The sequence below is a fragment of the Anolis carolinensis genome, chromosome 4, assembly GCF_035594765.1.
Source record: "Anolis carolinensis isolate JA03-04 chromosome 4, rAnoCar3.1.pri, whole genome shotgun sequence".
In the NCBI taxonomy this organism is placed as follows: Eukaryota; Metazoa; Chordata; class Lepidosauria; order Squamata; family Dactyloidae; genus Anolis; species Anolis carolinensis.
In genome coordinates this window covers 129,911,779-129,928,469 of record NC_085844.1, presented here as the reverse complement: position 1 = coordinate 129,928,469, position 16,691 = coordinate 129,911,779, and the positions used below count along the sequence as shown (strand labels likewise).

The 16,691-nt window shown below is 38.7% G+C and overlaps 1 protein-coding gene and 1 long non-coding RNA gene across 4 annotated transcripts in view; one reads left to right on the top strand and one right to left on the bottom strand.

Annotated features, from left to right (window-relative positions):
- The window catches only part of uap1 (UDP-N-acetylglucosamine pyrophosphorylase 1), a 24,464-nt gene extending 15,020 nt beyond the window's left edge, over positions 1–9,444 (top strand). For 2 of the 3 annotated variants that reach the window (XM_008117811.3, XM_008117813.3), the window contains exons 6-11: positions 1,247–1,440; positions 2,698–2,841; positions 3,143–3,331; positions 5,781–5,828; positions 6,741–6,807; positions 9,131–9,444. In XM_008117811.3, coding sequence (XP_008116018.1) covers positions 1,247–1,440; positions 2,698–2,841; positions 3,143–3,331; positions 5,781–5,828; positions 6,741–6,807; positions 9,131–9,223 — 735 coding nt within the window. In that variant the 3' untranslated portion in view covers positions 9,224–9,444. The remainder of the gene's footprint in view (positions 1–1,246; positions 1,441–2,697; positions 2,842–3,142; positions 3,332–5,780; positions 5,829–6,740; positions 6,808–9,130) is intronic. The other variant, XM_003225447.4, reaches the window with a different exon arrangement.
- LOC103280062 (uncharacterized) lies at positions 3,781–16,691 on the bottom strand. Its single transcript, XR_010005227.1, has 2 exons — positions 16,558–16,691; positions 3,781–13,046 (listed from the first exon to the last, which is right to left on the bottom strand). It is a non-coding gene; the product is annotated as an uncharacterized LOC103280062 (long non-coding RNA).

The following is a 16,691-nucleotide window of genomic DNA, read 5'->3' as shown; positions in this document are numbered from 1 at the left end:
AAGGGAATGTTAGTGCGAAAAATGACATTTATAAGAAAAGACAGCAACTAAAGAACTATTTTAGTCCAGTTTCCCAGCTATAAACATTTGCAGTAATGTGCTAGCAAACAAAATTATTCTTACTTCAGCTGATGAAAGTATTATTATAATTGAAACACTTGTGTGGTCTTACAACCTCACACCTGTTTTATAGCTGTGATCTTTGTAATAATGTTGGTGTTGTAGTCAATTGTCACTGAATCAAAGCTAAACAAAGACTGAGATGATGGTTCTAGTTTTAGATTTTGGACATTTTTAAGTGAAGCTGCCCCTATTCAATCCATCTTGCAACCAATATCTACATTTATCTCTGTCTTCTTAGGAACTACTTTTATTTGCTGTGTGTATGTGTGTGTATGTATATACGTAGGCAATCTCCCGGAAACAACATTTGTTGTTATTCGTTATATCTCTGTCTAACTCACACTGTAATAAATACATTAAAATACCATCATCATCTGGTTTCCTCTTTGCTTTGAGAGGTCTATTGCTTTCCATGCATTTGGCTCTATGTTTATACTACATGGCTGCCTTTTGCAAATGGTAACTCAACTTGTTGCAGATGACATTTCTTGTGTTATGTTGCCACTCAACTCCATCATTTGCACTTTTGCTTCTTTATGCACACATACATTCTGCATGTATGTTATCCCAGGTAACCCTGGATACATCTGATAAATATAGTCTTGCTCAAAATTATCCATCATTCTGTACTGTATCTGAAGAAATGTATTTATTTATATCAATAAAAGTTCAAACCAAAATTAAAACCCAGTTAGTCTTAAAGATGCTGCCATGTTTCTTTTTTTCTCCTCCTTCCTTTCTCCTTGGTAATGTCCATAACAATGCATGCTGTAGACCAGGGTTGCACAACATATTGCCCGCGGGCCAGATGCAGCCCATGAAGGCCTTCCATGCAACCTCTGGGCAAGGTCACATCTCTCCACAACTTTGCGCCATTTGACGGGGCTTCTCCCTTGACGGACAGCCCTTCACATGTTTGCTAAGCATGCAAAGGGCCGAGCACCGAGGGAGAAGCTGATGTGCGTCCTCAGCTTCGTGCTCTTCCCACAGGAATGGAGCGAAGCTGAGGAATGAACCAGAGTTCCCCTTCGAGCTTGGACACCTCCAAGTTGTACAGGTCTGCAATAGAGTAAATTCATTAATTTTGAACATGCTACAAAACTGTTCGTTTTTATCCTCTTAGGTTGTTGAAAAGACAAACCCCACGGAGCCAGTTGGTGTGGTATGCCGAGTTGGGGGCCTTTACAAAGTGGTGGAGTACAGTGAGATTTCTTTGGCCACAGCACAGAAAAGGAGTCATGATGGCCGGCTGCTTTTTAATGCCGGGAACATTGCCAACCATTACTTCACGATGGACTTTTTGAAGAACATTGTCAGGTATGAGCATTCTTTAATGGTGGATGTTTAGAAAATGTAGTCCTAAGGACATTTCTGATCACTAGGATGCTATAAAGGAAGAGCCTGTCTGAGAGCAGAAAGTCACAACTTTGGGAATGTTCTGAAGGGACAAAACATGTTTTTTTTTAAAAAAGAGTCTTGTCTCTGTGAGAGGCCAGATACTGTTTGGATTTCAGAAAGATTGGAAAAAGCTGACATTAGGATACGAATAAAATGTATAGAGGCAGGAAAAGATTTACTATGATTTTAGGTGGCTGAGAGTGAGTAGTTCAAGGGTTAATGCATTATTAAGTTGTGTCTTCGTAAAGTTCCACTTGTTTGTTTGCTTTGATTTTTGGTGCTTAATTTGTAAAATCATAACCTAATTTGATGTTTAATAGGCTTTTCCTTAATCCCTCCTTATTATCCAAGATATTCGCTTATCCAAGCTTTTGCCGGCCCATTTAGCTTGGATAAGTGAGACTCTACTGTACTATAAAACAGACAAACTTCAAAGAGAGGAGGCTTGAGAAAGTTGCTCTCTCCAACAACCCAAATTTTTCAAAATCCAGTTATCACAGGGACAGAAAATGTAGTGAAATCTTCTGAACAGGGGCAGAGACAGCAAAACAAACACTACAGGGGTGTTAACCCTTCCCTATACTATCCAAAGCTCTCTCTCTCTATATATATATATATATTTGGGAGCCCTCAATGGTGCAGTGGGTTAAACCGCTGAGCTGCTGAACTTGCTGATCGAAAGGTCGGCGGTTCGAATCTTGGGAGTGGGGTGAGCTCCCGCTGTTAGCCCCAGCTTCTGCCAACCTAGCACTTCGAAAACATGCAAATGTGAGTAGATCAAGAGGTACCGCTCCGGCGGGAAGGTAACGGTGCTCCATGCAGTCATGCTGGCCACATGATCTTGGAGGAGTCTACGGACAATGCCAGCTCTTCGGCTTAGAAATGGAGATGTACAACAACTCCCAGAGTTGGACACGGCTAGCCTTAATGTCAGGGGAAAACATTTACCAATATATATTTGACTGGACTTGCACTTTAAAAATGTACCTGTTCCAACTTACATACAAACTCAGTGTAAGAACAAACATACAGAACCTATCTTATTTGTAACTTGGAGACTGCCTGTATATGTTCCAATCAGACAGATACTTCAAAAGTATAGCACTAAGGTGATGGTTTTCCCAAGTAAATTCTAATGCATTTCAAACTTTGTGTAATCTTACATTAATGTTTTAGTATTCACGAACCCCAGCTGCAACACCATATAGCTCAGAAGAAAATCCCATACATTGATGTGACCACTGGGAAACTTCTGAAACCAGACAAACCAAATGGGATTAAGATGGAGAAGTTTGTTTTTGACATCTTCCAGTTTGCCAAGTAGGTAATTGGATTTTCCCAAATGCCTTAGTTCTGTTGCTATCTTCATTTGATATGTTCTCTTTGCCTTCCTTTTTGTTTTAAAAGTAATTCTGTTTGCCATAATATTTCATATGCTATTGCTTCTTCTGAATGCCTCTTGGCTTCCTGCAAGTCCCCTTTCATTCTGTTTGGTACTTAAGTTTATGCCTGATATTTATTTATAGGTTTGCATAATTAAATGGCTTGATTTTCACAGTATAAGAAGCTTTAGCATTTTCTAGTATGTTGGCTTAGCCTTTCGCCTTTATTCTGCCACCAGAAATTTTGTGGTTTATGAAGTGCTGCGAGAAGACGAGTTCTCTCCTTTAAAGAACGCAGATAGCCACAACGGCAAGGACAACCCCACCACGGCACGGCACTCCCTGATGTCACTGCATCACCGTTGGGTTCTCAATTCTGGTGGTCATTTTGTGGACGAGAATAAGACACGCCTCCCTGCCATTCCCTGGTAAAATGAATTTGACTTTCTTCTGTCTTTTATCTTCCATTCCTAATGTGTCGTAAGAGTATGCTCTATAAGCCTGAATATCACTGCCGTCATTTTTCAAGAGCATTTAGAGATGTTGGATGTTCCACTGGATAGGATTTTCACCCATCTTATGCTGGAGTCTTAACTACATTATAGCCATGTTTTCACCTTTGAGATAATCACACTGTGGATGTAATCCTGCTGGGGCAGATTTCTTTCGGCTCACATAGGAAGAGGTGGCGACACCAGCCGGAGAAGGATGCTGATGTCAAGTTCCCATTTTCTCCAATATGTGGCTTATACAAAAAGTCATCAGAGCTAAGTTGCTCCAGGAGAGCTTGCCTGTGCTAGTGGCCAATGCGGCTTTGAGAATTCCCCACGCCTGCAAAGCTTGCATTGGAGAAAGTAACAGCTCAGAGCCAATAACCTTCTCCTGTTATTTTTAATTTATTACAGATTATAAAAATACAATAAAAGATGGATGAAAAAGAAAGATGAAAGAAATAAAGAAAAATATAAAAGAATACAAAATATTTCTGATCTTCCTCTCAATAGTTACTCATAACTATTCGTAACTCTTTAATATCAATACAGGTGTGCTTCTTTATAACTAATCATTTTTAATTATCAAGACTAAAAATTAGCAAGGCTTTTCCTTTACTTTTTTTTTGCTAAGAGGTCCCTATTTTTAAGAAAGATTACTGCAGAAGAGAAGGTTAAGAGGAGACATGATCACCATGCTTAAGTCTTTGAAATGAAGTCATAAAGAAGAGCGAGCAGGCTTGTTTTCTGTGACCGGAGATGAGGACTCTGTCCCACCAGGTGCATTTGGTGGGAACAAGGAAGAGACCTATTTGGTAGCTGCTCCCAGACTTTGGAACTCCCCCCAAGAGAGACCAGGATGGCTCCATCCCTGTTTGCCTTTTAAATAGACAGGTTAAGACATATCAATACCAACAGGCATTTGTGAGAGGATAAGAGGCAGGTCACTGAGGAGGCTGTGGGTAGGATTTTGGGAGGATGGTGAGTTTTTAATATTTTTTGTATTTTTTGTATTTTAATTTTATTTTAACTTTATATTCATGCACTAATATTAAATTATGTTAATTTTGTATTTGTTTTATTTTACATTTTTATTTTGTTGTGTGACTGTTAGCTGCCTTGAGTCTTACGGGGTGAAAAGTGGGATAGAAATAGAGTTAATAATTCTTCTTATTATAGCGTTATTATATAACTACAATAATAATACAAATTATTATTATTATTGTTGACACAAAAACATAGTATGACACAGCAAACAAGATAGATATGCTGGATTACGTATCACAAAACCACAAGTTGAACACTTCCCAAGCGTTTAGGACTGTGTGATGTATTTTCAAATGATGCGCGCAGATCCCAGAAGGGTGGCCTTTTGCAGTTGACATATCATAATTTTGTCAATTGTTTCCAAATGCCAGCTGAGAACTTTTGGCATGGCACCCAATGTGCCAGTTACCACCGGGACCACCTGTACTGGTTTCTGCCAGAGTCTTAGAAGTTTGATCTTGAGGTCCTGACAGGGGCTGAGTTTTTCCTGTTGTTGTTGTTGTTGTTGTTGTTGTTGTTGTTGTTGTTATTATTATTTTCCACTAAACTAATCAATTTCACCAACCAGTTTTCTATAGTTGGGAAATCTGATTTCTTCCATCTTTGTGCACATAAAACTCTCTGTGCTGTGATCATATATTGTCGTAGTCTCCCATGGATCTCCTCCAGATGGTCATCCATCAATCCCAACAGAAATCCTTTTGGTTTTAATTGAGTTTTACTCTTTAAAATCTTCTGCATCAGTGTGTGTATTTGGAACCCATTTTATTAGCTTTTTCATATGTCCACAGAAACAATACAATGTCACTTTGCACACAGTTAGACATTCTTTTTTTGATCATAACATAATGTAAATTTCAATCTCTTTGGCCACACGTTCCCAGTTCTCCACCTCTATATTACAACCAAAAATCTTAGTCTCTTTTATTTTATCTTGAAATGGCAGAAGAACAAATTAAAGAAAATTAGATAATAAAGAATATATGATATTCTTTAATCTGTTCTTCCATTTCAAATCTCAATGAAAATGTACACATTTTAGACATTAAATCGTTGCTACATAAGCACACTCCAAATTCAGACTTAATTTGTTCAAAACTATACTTGCAGATAGGAGTAACAACAAAAAGTCAAAAGGTCAAATTAATGCATGATAGGTGTGAAAGAGTCTGTTTATTTAGTAGAAGATGGGTAGCAGATCATTATCATTTTGTGTGGCATATGATGGCTTAAGCTTATCTCTCAGATGGAATTATTGACTAAACAAACATGCCTAGTAGGCATCATCTAGGTCTGTCAGGTAAATCTTCTCAACAATCCCTTTTTTCCCATCTGACAGCTGCACTAATGGAAGTTCAGATGTGAATCAAGCTGATGTCAATCACAAGTAAATATATTGGGTTGCTGGGAATGCATGGTGATGGGTCTGTGCTTGGGTACTGAGTGGGAGATCTTTCTGCAGCATGTAGGACCTTAGTGCTTAACCTGCTTTTTCAGGGAAAAGCATTGTTGCGATGATGTACTTGCTTTGCAAGAACTCTTTGATCTAATACTAAACAAGGCTTACACTTGCAAGGCACTGCATGTCCGACTAGTAAATCCTGTAGCTTTGTGCCATGGTTGAAATCAAATATAGCGGTAAGTGAGCTACATTCCTTTGGAAAATCTGTGAAGTATCTTCAGGGCTTAAATAAGAATTCATTTGTGCACAAATTAGTGCTCCACTATATTTGTTTAGTTTTTGTGCAAGTCTGGTTTGGATTCTATATTTAACTTAGCCTATTTTCCTGAAGTTTGAAGATGCAGTAACACAATATTTGTGCTGCTTTTCCATATAGGATCTTTGCTGTAATTGAGTATTCATTTATAACTACGATTCCTAGTGGGCTCAATCCCTTGCTTCATTTTTATAGCAAGAGAAACATCTAGACGAAATGTTTTTATGACATTTTAAAATTCTCTGCATATTCCAACTTATTTTTTAAAACCTGGAAAATGGTTTTAAAACGGTATTTATATGAAGCTGGAGGGTTAAATCTTTTACTTCCTGTTCTTTGTTGCAGCTATTGCACCTTTCTTGATATGCATTTAATACATTCATGTTGCACGCTTAACTAATCTCTGGGGATACAGGTGATGCACCTTCTGCCTGGACATCATTTTGGCTTCATCTGCTGCTGAACTTTTTTCTTGGCAGGAGCAGATCAAAATGCTAATCTCGTAGCAATGGCCTTTAAAATGCAAAAACAATGAACTCTTCTCCTGTCTAACTTTGTGCTTTTTTTCTTTTCTGCTTTAGTTTGGAGGATGCCAGTGATGTCCCAATTCAGTGTGAGATTTCTCCTCTTGTGTCCTATGGGGGTGAAGTACGTTATCCCTTGTTTACTTTTTTTATCACTCTGTACTAAGGTTTAAGACATCTTAATATTAGATGAAATCTGCTGGGAATGTCTTCAGCATAAGCTCTGTGGAAATTAGATGTTGAATGTCTACTCTATTTGGTGTAATTGAGAGATAAACTAACTGAAAAGGCCTACATTAGTGGTTCTCAAACTTCTTGGTTGACCTGGCCAATGATAGGGGATTCTGATAGGGGAGCTGAAGTCCAAAATTCCTGGAAGATCAGAGTTTTGGAAACTCTGGCCTACAAGGTAGTAAAAGGTATGAACACCCAGTCCCTGTAAGTAGTGGTTAAGTGTGTTGGGTATGTCTAATATGAAGAAGAGAAAACTCAGATGTGATATGATAGTCACCTTTAAAAAATTGGAGGGATGGCATGAATGCTGCTCCAGAGAATAGGACACAGATCAATGGATTCAAAGTACAAGCAAAGAGATTCGGGCTGTGGCGCAGCTGGCTAGTAACCAGCTGCAATAAATCACTACTGACCGAGAGGTCATGAGTTCAAAGCCCGGGTTGGGTTAAGCCCCCGACCATTAAATAGCCCGGCTTGCTGTTGACCTATGCAGCCCCGAAAGACAGTTGCATCTGTCAATTAGGGAAATTTAGGTACGCTTTATGCGGGAGGCTAATTTAACTAATTTACAACATCATAAAACTGCCAGCAAAACACGAGGAAAGGAATGAGGAAGTACAGCCACTAGTGGACAGTGAAGCAACAGCTCCCCCTGTGGCCGGAATCGTGAAGCTGGGGAAAAAAATGTTAAATGCCTCTGTGTCTGTCTATATATGTTGTTTGTCTGTTGGCATTGAATGTTTGCCATATATGTGTTCATTGTAATCCACCCTGAGTCCCCTTCGGGGTGAGAAGGGCAGAATATAAATACTGTAAATAAATAAATAAACATTATGAAGAACTGTCTGATTAAACAACAGGGATGTCATGTAGGAGTCTACTACAGACCTCCAAGCCAGACTGGGGACTTGGGTGATGCCTTCCTGAAACAGATAATCATACATTCAGAAAAGAGAGCTGTTGTAATGATGAAAGATTTGAGTTATCCTCCTATTTATTGGAAGACAAACTCTGCGAAGGATTATCAGATCCAAGAAATTCCTCACTTGTCTTCCAGACAATTTTATGGATCAGAAGGTGGACAACCAGGGAATCAGTTATTTTATAGCTAAGCCTAACCAACAGTTTAAACTTGCTTAATGGGGTGGAAGTGATAGGCTCCTTAGGTGGGAGTGTCCATGTTCTAGTAGAGTTTGTTATACGGTGGAAAAGGGAAATTAAACATACTCAGATAATGCATTCTAGACTTTAAGAAAGTTGACTTTAGTAAACTTAGGGGAAAACTGAGTGTGATCCAATGGTCAGCAATACTAAGAGAGAAAAAGGGAATGGTGGATGGGAGTTTTTGAAAAGCGAGATATCGGAGGCAGTCACATTGTTGTACACAGTTCCAATGAGGAGAAAAAAAATAAGCGGTGTCTAAAGAAACTGGAATGGTTTTCTAAGGAACTTTCAAACGAGCTAATATTAAAAGGGACATCTACAGGAAATGGCAAAAGGGAGAAAGCATCAAAGAGGAATTCAAAGGCACATATAGGGAGAAAGTTTGAAAAGCCAAAGTGCAGGCTTCCTAGAGAGGTTAAAAACAAAAAAATGGCTTTTTGATTATGTCCGTAGCAAAAGGAAGAACAAGGAAATGGTAGGGCCAATGAGTACATGTGATGGTAAATGTGTACAGTACAGGTGATGGCAAAATGTTAATAGGGGACAGACAAAAGCAGAACTACTCAACACCTTCTTTACCTCAGTCTTCCACCAAAAGGTAAAAAGTGCTCAACTTGGAGATAATGGGCCTGTTGATGCAGAAGATGAAAAAGGTCCTCCATGGTGCATGTAGCAGGGCTCAGACTGCATTGTAGTAAATAGTCTGTGGTTTGCTCATCTCCACACTTGCATGTCGTGGACTCCACTTTGTAGCTCAATTTCTTAAGATTGGCTCTGCATTTTGTGATACAAGAGAGCAGTCTGTTCAGTGCCTTCCAAGTCGCCCAGTCTTCTGTGTGCGCAGGAGGGAGTTTCTCATCCGGTCTCAGCCACTGATTGAGGTTCTGGGTTTTTACCTGCCTCTTTTGTTCCTGCGAGTATCTCTGTAGATCTTAGAAATCTGTTTCTTGATTTAAGGTGTTGGCATGCTGGCTGAAGCTAGATCTATGTTTTAATTGTACTTGATTTTTTATTACCGTCTAATATTACTAAATCTGCTGCTTTTTCAGGGCCTGGAGGAGTTTGTGAAGGACAAAGAATTCCATGCCCCTCTGATTATTGATAAAAGTGGGGTCCATGAATGGGTGAAGAATGGGGTCTGAGATCTCCACGAAGCCTCATCTTTTTGGTCCAGACTGAAATCTGAAACAAACATTTCAACAACACTCTTTAGATTTTCAACCAAATGGTGTTTTCTTAAAATCCAGAATCTGACTGCACTTTGAAGGGATGCGGTACTATTTCCTCTCTGCATCTTGGGAGTTATCTATTTATCTATTTTTTTATTTTTGCAAAGGTCACATATTAAACATATTAAACAACGGATATGTTGTCTTTCTTGCTGCAGTGTTTCAACGCAAAACCATTTTGTTTTAAATTTTGTTTATTATTTATTTATTGTGTCATAAGCAAATGGAGAATACAGATATAATGTATAAAAACACAAAGTTTAAAAACTTGGCGTTATGCTAAATTTCCTTTGACCAGAAGCTGGCCACTTCAAGTGTCTCTATTGTCGCTGTAAGAAGGGCCTCCATTGTGCATGTGGCAGGGATCAGACTGCATTGTAGTAAGTGTTCTGTGGTTTGCTCTTCTCCACACTCACGTGTCGTGGACTTCACTTTACAGCCCCATAAAGACTGTAATGCATAATATGATCATATTATCACCCTACTATGATATTGGGATTGAGAGTCTGATCTGAAATTCTATTCTGAAATGTTCCTTTGTGAGGTTTTTTAAGTTTTGTTTTGTTAACAACTGCAAATTATTCACAGTTATTATTATTATTATTAATCCACTTTCATTTCTTCCCTATTAATTCAATTGTGTAATCTCTATAACATACAATAATAATAATAATAATAATAATAATAATAATAATAATAATAATAATATACTTTATTTATATTCCACTTTATTTCCCTGAGGGGACTTAGGGCAGATTACAGAACACATATACGGCAAACATTAAATGCTGTTATACAATTAACAAAGACAGACAATACATAAACATGGTAAAGGTTTTTCCCATCTTTTCCATTTCTGGCAACTGGAGGCTATGCTCAACTCTGACCACTCAATTTTCCATGCTGAGGAGCTTTGTCATCCTTAGATGTCCTCCCAACTCCCTGCCCCTGTTAAATGGTTTTTCTCCACAACACAGTGTTTAAGTGGGTTCAAATTACACGAAAGGATATTCCACTGAACATAGGAAAAACTTCCTTACCATAAGAGCTGTTTGGCAATGGAACTCACTCCTTGGTGGAGGCTCCTTCTCTGGAGGCTTTTAAACTGAGGCTAGATGGCCATCAGTCAGGAGTCCTTTGCTTTGTGCATTCTTGCACATCAGATGGTTGAATTGGATGACCCTTGTGGACTCTTCAAACTTTATGATTCTATGAGGACATTAGAGTTGGAGACAATACTGGTGGCCAGAGTTAAAACAATATATCAAAGGGTTGTTGTGTGTGTTTTTGTGCTGTATGGCCATGTTCTGGCCATGTTCCAGAAGTATTCTCTCCTGACGTTTCGCCCACATCTATGGCAGGCATCCTCAGAGGTTGTGAAACGTCAGGAGGGAATATTTCTGGAACATGGCCATACAGCCCGGAAAACACACAACAACCCTATGATTTCGGCCACGAAAGCCTTCGACAACACAATATATCAAAGATTACACTATGTGACACGACTTTTGTTACTGGGCTATAAATATCATTTCCTAATTTGGTCTAGCATAGAAACACGGGAAAAGTTTATTAAACTGCAAAAACTTTGGTTTTGCAGGTCATCTGCAGCATATATTGTGATAGTTTTTCAGTTCATATCTCATGGAGTCTCAACCAATTCAACATAGTTTGTGGCGGCCACAAAAACAAAGTTTCTGGATTATAACAACTACTTTCAATGTACTGTATATACTCGAAGATAAGCCGAGTTTTCCTGCCCTTTTTATGAGCTGAAAAAGCCTCTGGCGGCTTATAATCGGCTAAAGGTCAAGCCGGCAGCGGAGCCTGGTGGCCATTGCTTGCAATATAGGACATATTTATCTCTCCTCCTACCCTCCCTTATCAGTGTTTACTTTTCCAAAGCCTCCCTCGCACTTAACCAAGGGAATGTTTTGAAAAGGAAAATAAGCCCTTGCAAGTCAAGAAGAAGCATTTTCCTCTAAAATATTTGTTAATCTCTGCTACAGATATATAGGCATTTCCCCCTGCAAGCCTTTGCAGTCCCTATGTTCCTTTATATTTGTATCAATCTATCTATATACATTAATTTTATATATGAATTTCCTCTCATATGTTTGCAAGTATTTGCAAATCTTATATACATATAGATATCTAGATATTTCCATGTACCTGTATATTTGTATCTATGTGTATACATTATTTTATATATGAATTTTCCCGTTTGCAAGTCTTTGCAAATCCTATACAGATATAAGTATATATAGAGAGATGTCTAGATAAGATAGATATCAATATAGATATATAGGTCTTGCAAATATTGTAAGGGAAATGCACACACACAGATTTCTAGATAGATATAAACATAAATATATAGGGCTTGCAAATATTGCAGGAGGAAAATGCACATATAGAGAGAGGATTTGCAAACGTTTCATGGGGAAATGCATATGTGAAATTAGTATAATTACAGATGTATATCTAGCTCTGCATTGTTTATGTAGGCATTGAATGTTTGCCTGTTACTATGTTGGAAGCTGGCCTGAGTCCCCAGGGGAAGATAGGGCAGGGTACAAATGAAGTTTATTGTTATTGTTAATACCATATTGTTTTTGTTGACCCTACCTTTCCACTTACAGAGCTAGTTATACTGTTTTTCTTTGAAATAGGGTAAATATTCAAAAACTTTTAACCTACTGGTGCCTCAATATAATTTCATTGGGATCTATTTTCATTCTGAAATTTACCAGTAGCTGCTGCATTTCCCACCCTCGGCTTATACTCGAGTCAGTAAGTTTCCCCAGTTTTTTGTGGTAAAATTAGGTGCCTCGGCTTATATTAGGGTCGGCTTATACTCGAGTATATATGGTAAGTACCATGCAATTAAACAGGAAATAACACTTTCAAACCAGGAACAGATTTTTTTCAAATGTTATATAGTGTTATGTTTCACAATGCCCAGTTTGTGCTATTGCTGTAAAGGTAGGGAGCAGACCACCAGGGTTAGTTTAACCACTACCGACTGCACTTCAGCCGTGGAAGCACATCAGGCCCCTGTATTATATTATTATAAGGCCCCTGTACTGCAAATTTGTTAAAGAATGTATAAGAAGTTTTAAGTACCAAATATGTAAAATTTACAATTTTTCAATAATTTAAATAAATTAAGAAAAAAAAGAAGAAAGAAAAAGGCCCCTTCCACACAACTGAATAATTTCCCACATTTTCTACTTTGAACTGGAATATATGGCAGTGTGGACTCAGATCACCCAGTTCAAAGCAGATATTGTGGGATTTTCTGCCTTGATATTCTGTGTTATATGGTTGTGTGAAAGGACCCAAAGAGTAAAGCACTACGGGAAAGCTGACTATGACTGATTAAAGCAACTAGAATGAACGACTCCTCACGTTTCTGGTGCATTGTATCAGATGGTATTCAAACAAGGATCTCCAGAATGCCCTGCCTTCTTCCTGATGATATGTGGGTTGCTCACTTCATGCACTTTATTCTGCTCACTATGCCATCAGTTAAGATCAAGAGGTGCCTGATCTCTCTCTGACCCACAGGCAAATTGCATTTGCATCTGGACAATAGTGTTTTGCGTTGGGGCTTACCACACGATGAAGTCACTTTTCTGTTGTGGTCTCGTCGGAGACAATTTTAGAAGCAATTTTTTTACCAATACACGCAATCTGTTCTTGATCTCCTTTCCTGCTCCTGTCGCACCATGATTTCCTATGTAAAAGTTCAATTGCACTGTTATTTTTTCTGGGTTGTCAGTGGCCGTGGGCTTTCGATGGGAGATCCAGCCCTTTCTGAAGTCTCTGTTGCTTGCTACATATGCATGCACACACTTTGCTACTGAATGATTAGGAAACCAATCAGTCCCTGTTTTATTATACGTATATCTACCTTTACAGAAAAGAGGCTCAGGAGAGCCCTTAAAATCTTCTCCGCATACTTTGCCATGGAACGGCTTGCTATAAACCACTACAAGACTAAAATCCTGGGAATTGTAGTGTTACAAGGTCTTTAGCCCTCTCTGCCAAAAGGTTCTGGTGCCTTCCCAAACTACAGCTCCCATGATTCCATAGCACTGAGTTTTGGAAAATGGAAATCTCCATAACCTTTTGGAGATTTCATGATTTTTGGAATGGCATGGCCTTGTTAGAAGTCAAAATGATGCCATAACCTTTTTGGAAAATCATGACATTCATGCAAGGCAATTAGGTTTTTCAGTTGTTAAATTGATGTACCTAAATATGTCTTTGAACTGTTAGGGACAAAGATATACCAATGAACAAAAACACATACAGTAGAGTCTCACTTATCCAACATTCGCTTATCCAACGTTCTGGATTATCCAGCGCATTTTTGTAGTCAATGTTTTCAATACATCGTGATATTTTGGTGCTAAATTTGTAAATACAGTAATTACTACATAGCATTAATGTGTAATGAACTACTTTTTCTGTCAAATTTGTTGTATAACATGATGTTTTGGTGTTTAATTTGTAAAATCATAACCTAATTTGATGTTTAATAGGCTTTTCCTTAATCCCTCCTTATTATCCAACATATTCGCTTATCCAACGTTCTGCCGGCCCGTTTATGTTGGATAAGTGAGACTCTACTGTACATATATAGCAGAGTTTCAGAGGTGTTTCTTTCAGTTGCCCCAAAACATCTACTCTCCCTTAAAACATCTTGGTTTAAACCATGCTCTCAAGAGATAAAACTAAAAAGACTTCTTTAAAAATAACATAGTTGTTTTAGTCACAAACTTCATGTATTCAGAATACAGGTACATTGCGTATCAGTCCAGTTACAGATAGGATTTGAAGGACTAGATTATATGGCAGTGTAGACTCATATAATCCAGTTCAAATGTGGATTATCTGCCTTTGATTAAACTAATTGTTTAGCACTGTAGGTCCGGTTTTAGGAGAGGTCCTCAGGCTGGATCTACACTGCCATATAAAACCCAGATTATTTTATCTGAACTGGATTATATGGCAGTGTAGACTCAATTCAAGTAATGTGGATTATCTGCTTGGATAATCTGGATTATATGGCAATGCAGATCCAGCCATAGAAGGCAGGGATCCTCAGCATCTTACAGCTGCTAAAGTGCATAGTGGTTTCAAGTCTCCTTCTGGAAAGGAAAAGATGGGGAAGAAGAAGAGGAAGAGGAAGAGGAAGAAGAAGAAGAAGAAGAAGAAGAAGAAGATAGTAATAAAGCGGAGTGAATCCAGGAAAGGTGATGATAGAAATCTCTTTCCAGTTCGTCTCAAAGGTGGTACTGGATTCCTTTGTGTCTTTTGATGTTTAATCAGACTAACATAGCTGTTTCTGAATCCCCAAACAGGAATCAAGGAACATGAAAGGCACTGCAGACTAAATCAACCAGAGAAATCAGCCATAGCAGGACACTTGATGGACCAACCTGGACACAGCATATTATCTGAAAACACAGAAATGCTGGACCACTCTAACAACCACCATGTCAGACTACACAGAGGAGCCATTGAAATCCACAAGCATGGGGACAATTTCAACAGAAAGAAGGAAACCATGAAAATGAACAAAATCTGGCTACCAATATTAAAAAACTCTAAAATCAGAACAGTCAATAAAGAGCAAGACTCCGCAATAGGAGAACTCCAAACAGCAAACAATCAAGTGCCAGTTATTATTATTTATTCATTTCTATTCCACTTTTCAAAGCGGCATACAACATATAAAATGCATACAAATACATCTGACCACAATACATAATCAGTTAAAATATCATATCCTGATATAAAAACCCAATGAACATACAGTAGAGTCTCACTTATCCAATATAAACGGGCCGGCAGAACGTTGGATAAGCGAAAATGTTGGATGATAAGGAGAGATTAAGGAAAAGCCTATTGAACATCAAATTACGTTATGATTTTACAAATTAACCATCAAAACATCATGTTTTACAACAAATTGACAGAAAAAGCAATTTAATAAACGGTAATGTTATGCAGTAATTACAGTAGATGCTCACTTATCCAACATAAATAGGCTGGCAGAATGTTGGATAAGCAAATATGTTGGATAATAAGGAGGGATTAAGGAAAAGCCTATTAAACATCAAATTAGGTTATGATTTTACAAATTAAACACCAAAACATCATGGTATACAACAAATTTGACAGAAAAAGTAGTTCAATACGCAGTAATGCTATGCAGTAATTACTGTATTTACGAATTTAGCACCAAGATATCATGATGTATTGAAAACATTGACTACAAAAATGCGTTGGATAATCCAGAACGTTGGATAAGCGAGTGTTGGATAAGTGAGACTCTACTGTACTCTATTTTCACCTGAACATCAACTGAACATCAGGAAGAACTTCCTCACTGTGAGGGCTGTTCGACAATGGAACTCTCTCCCCCAGACTGTGGTGGAGGCTCCTTCTTTGGAGGCTTTTAAGCAGAGGCTGGATGGCCATCTGTCGGGGGTGCTTTGAATGCGATTTCCTGCTTCTTAGCAGGGGGTTGGACTGGATGGCCATGAGGTCTCTTCCAACTCTACTATTCTATGATTCTATGATTCTATGATTTACGAATTTAGCACCAAAACATTACAATGTATTGAAAACATGGGCTACAAAACATTGACTTCTAAAAGGTGGACTGCGTTGGATAATACAGAACGTTTGATAGGTGAAGGTTGGATAAGTGAGACTCTACTGTATCAAACAATTTAAAAACTTATAGCAAGCACCATTTAACATCTCCCAAACAGAGGATGCCTCCAGACAGCAACAGCTAGGCTTAGCAGCTGCAAGGCTACTCAATGCTAATCAAACTGGCCAATCGCAACATCCAGTAGATAAAGAACAACACTCTGAAAACAGGGGAATTCCAGGCAGCAAACAGTCAGGGCCAGCTAATACCTCCCAACAAAGGATTCCCCCAGGCAGGAATCAGCCAGGCTTTGAAACTGCTTTTCGATGCTAATCAAGGCGATGAATTGCAACATTCGCACTTGCCTCCAACAGACAAGAGTTGGACCTTCCACAGATATATAAACCTCCTTTGCCGAGTTTCTAACAGACCTTACAACCTCTGAGGATGCCTGCCATAGATGTGGGCGAAAGGTCAGGAGAGAGTGCTTCTGGAACACTAGGCTCACAGCATCCTAGTGTTTCTGAATGGTTCTCTATTAACACTTTTTCCAGAGTTTGGTAAAATCAAACCTTACCCGCTCGTCTCATAAAAGCGAACGTAGCGGGCCCATTCCCAGTCTTTGCGCCTGTGATGAAAGGGCTCTGCCTGAAGTTCTCCCAGCGGCGCGGCCAGTCCGGCTCCAGCTCCAGCGGGGAGTGAGTGAGTGAG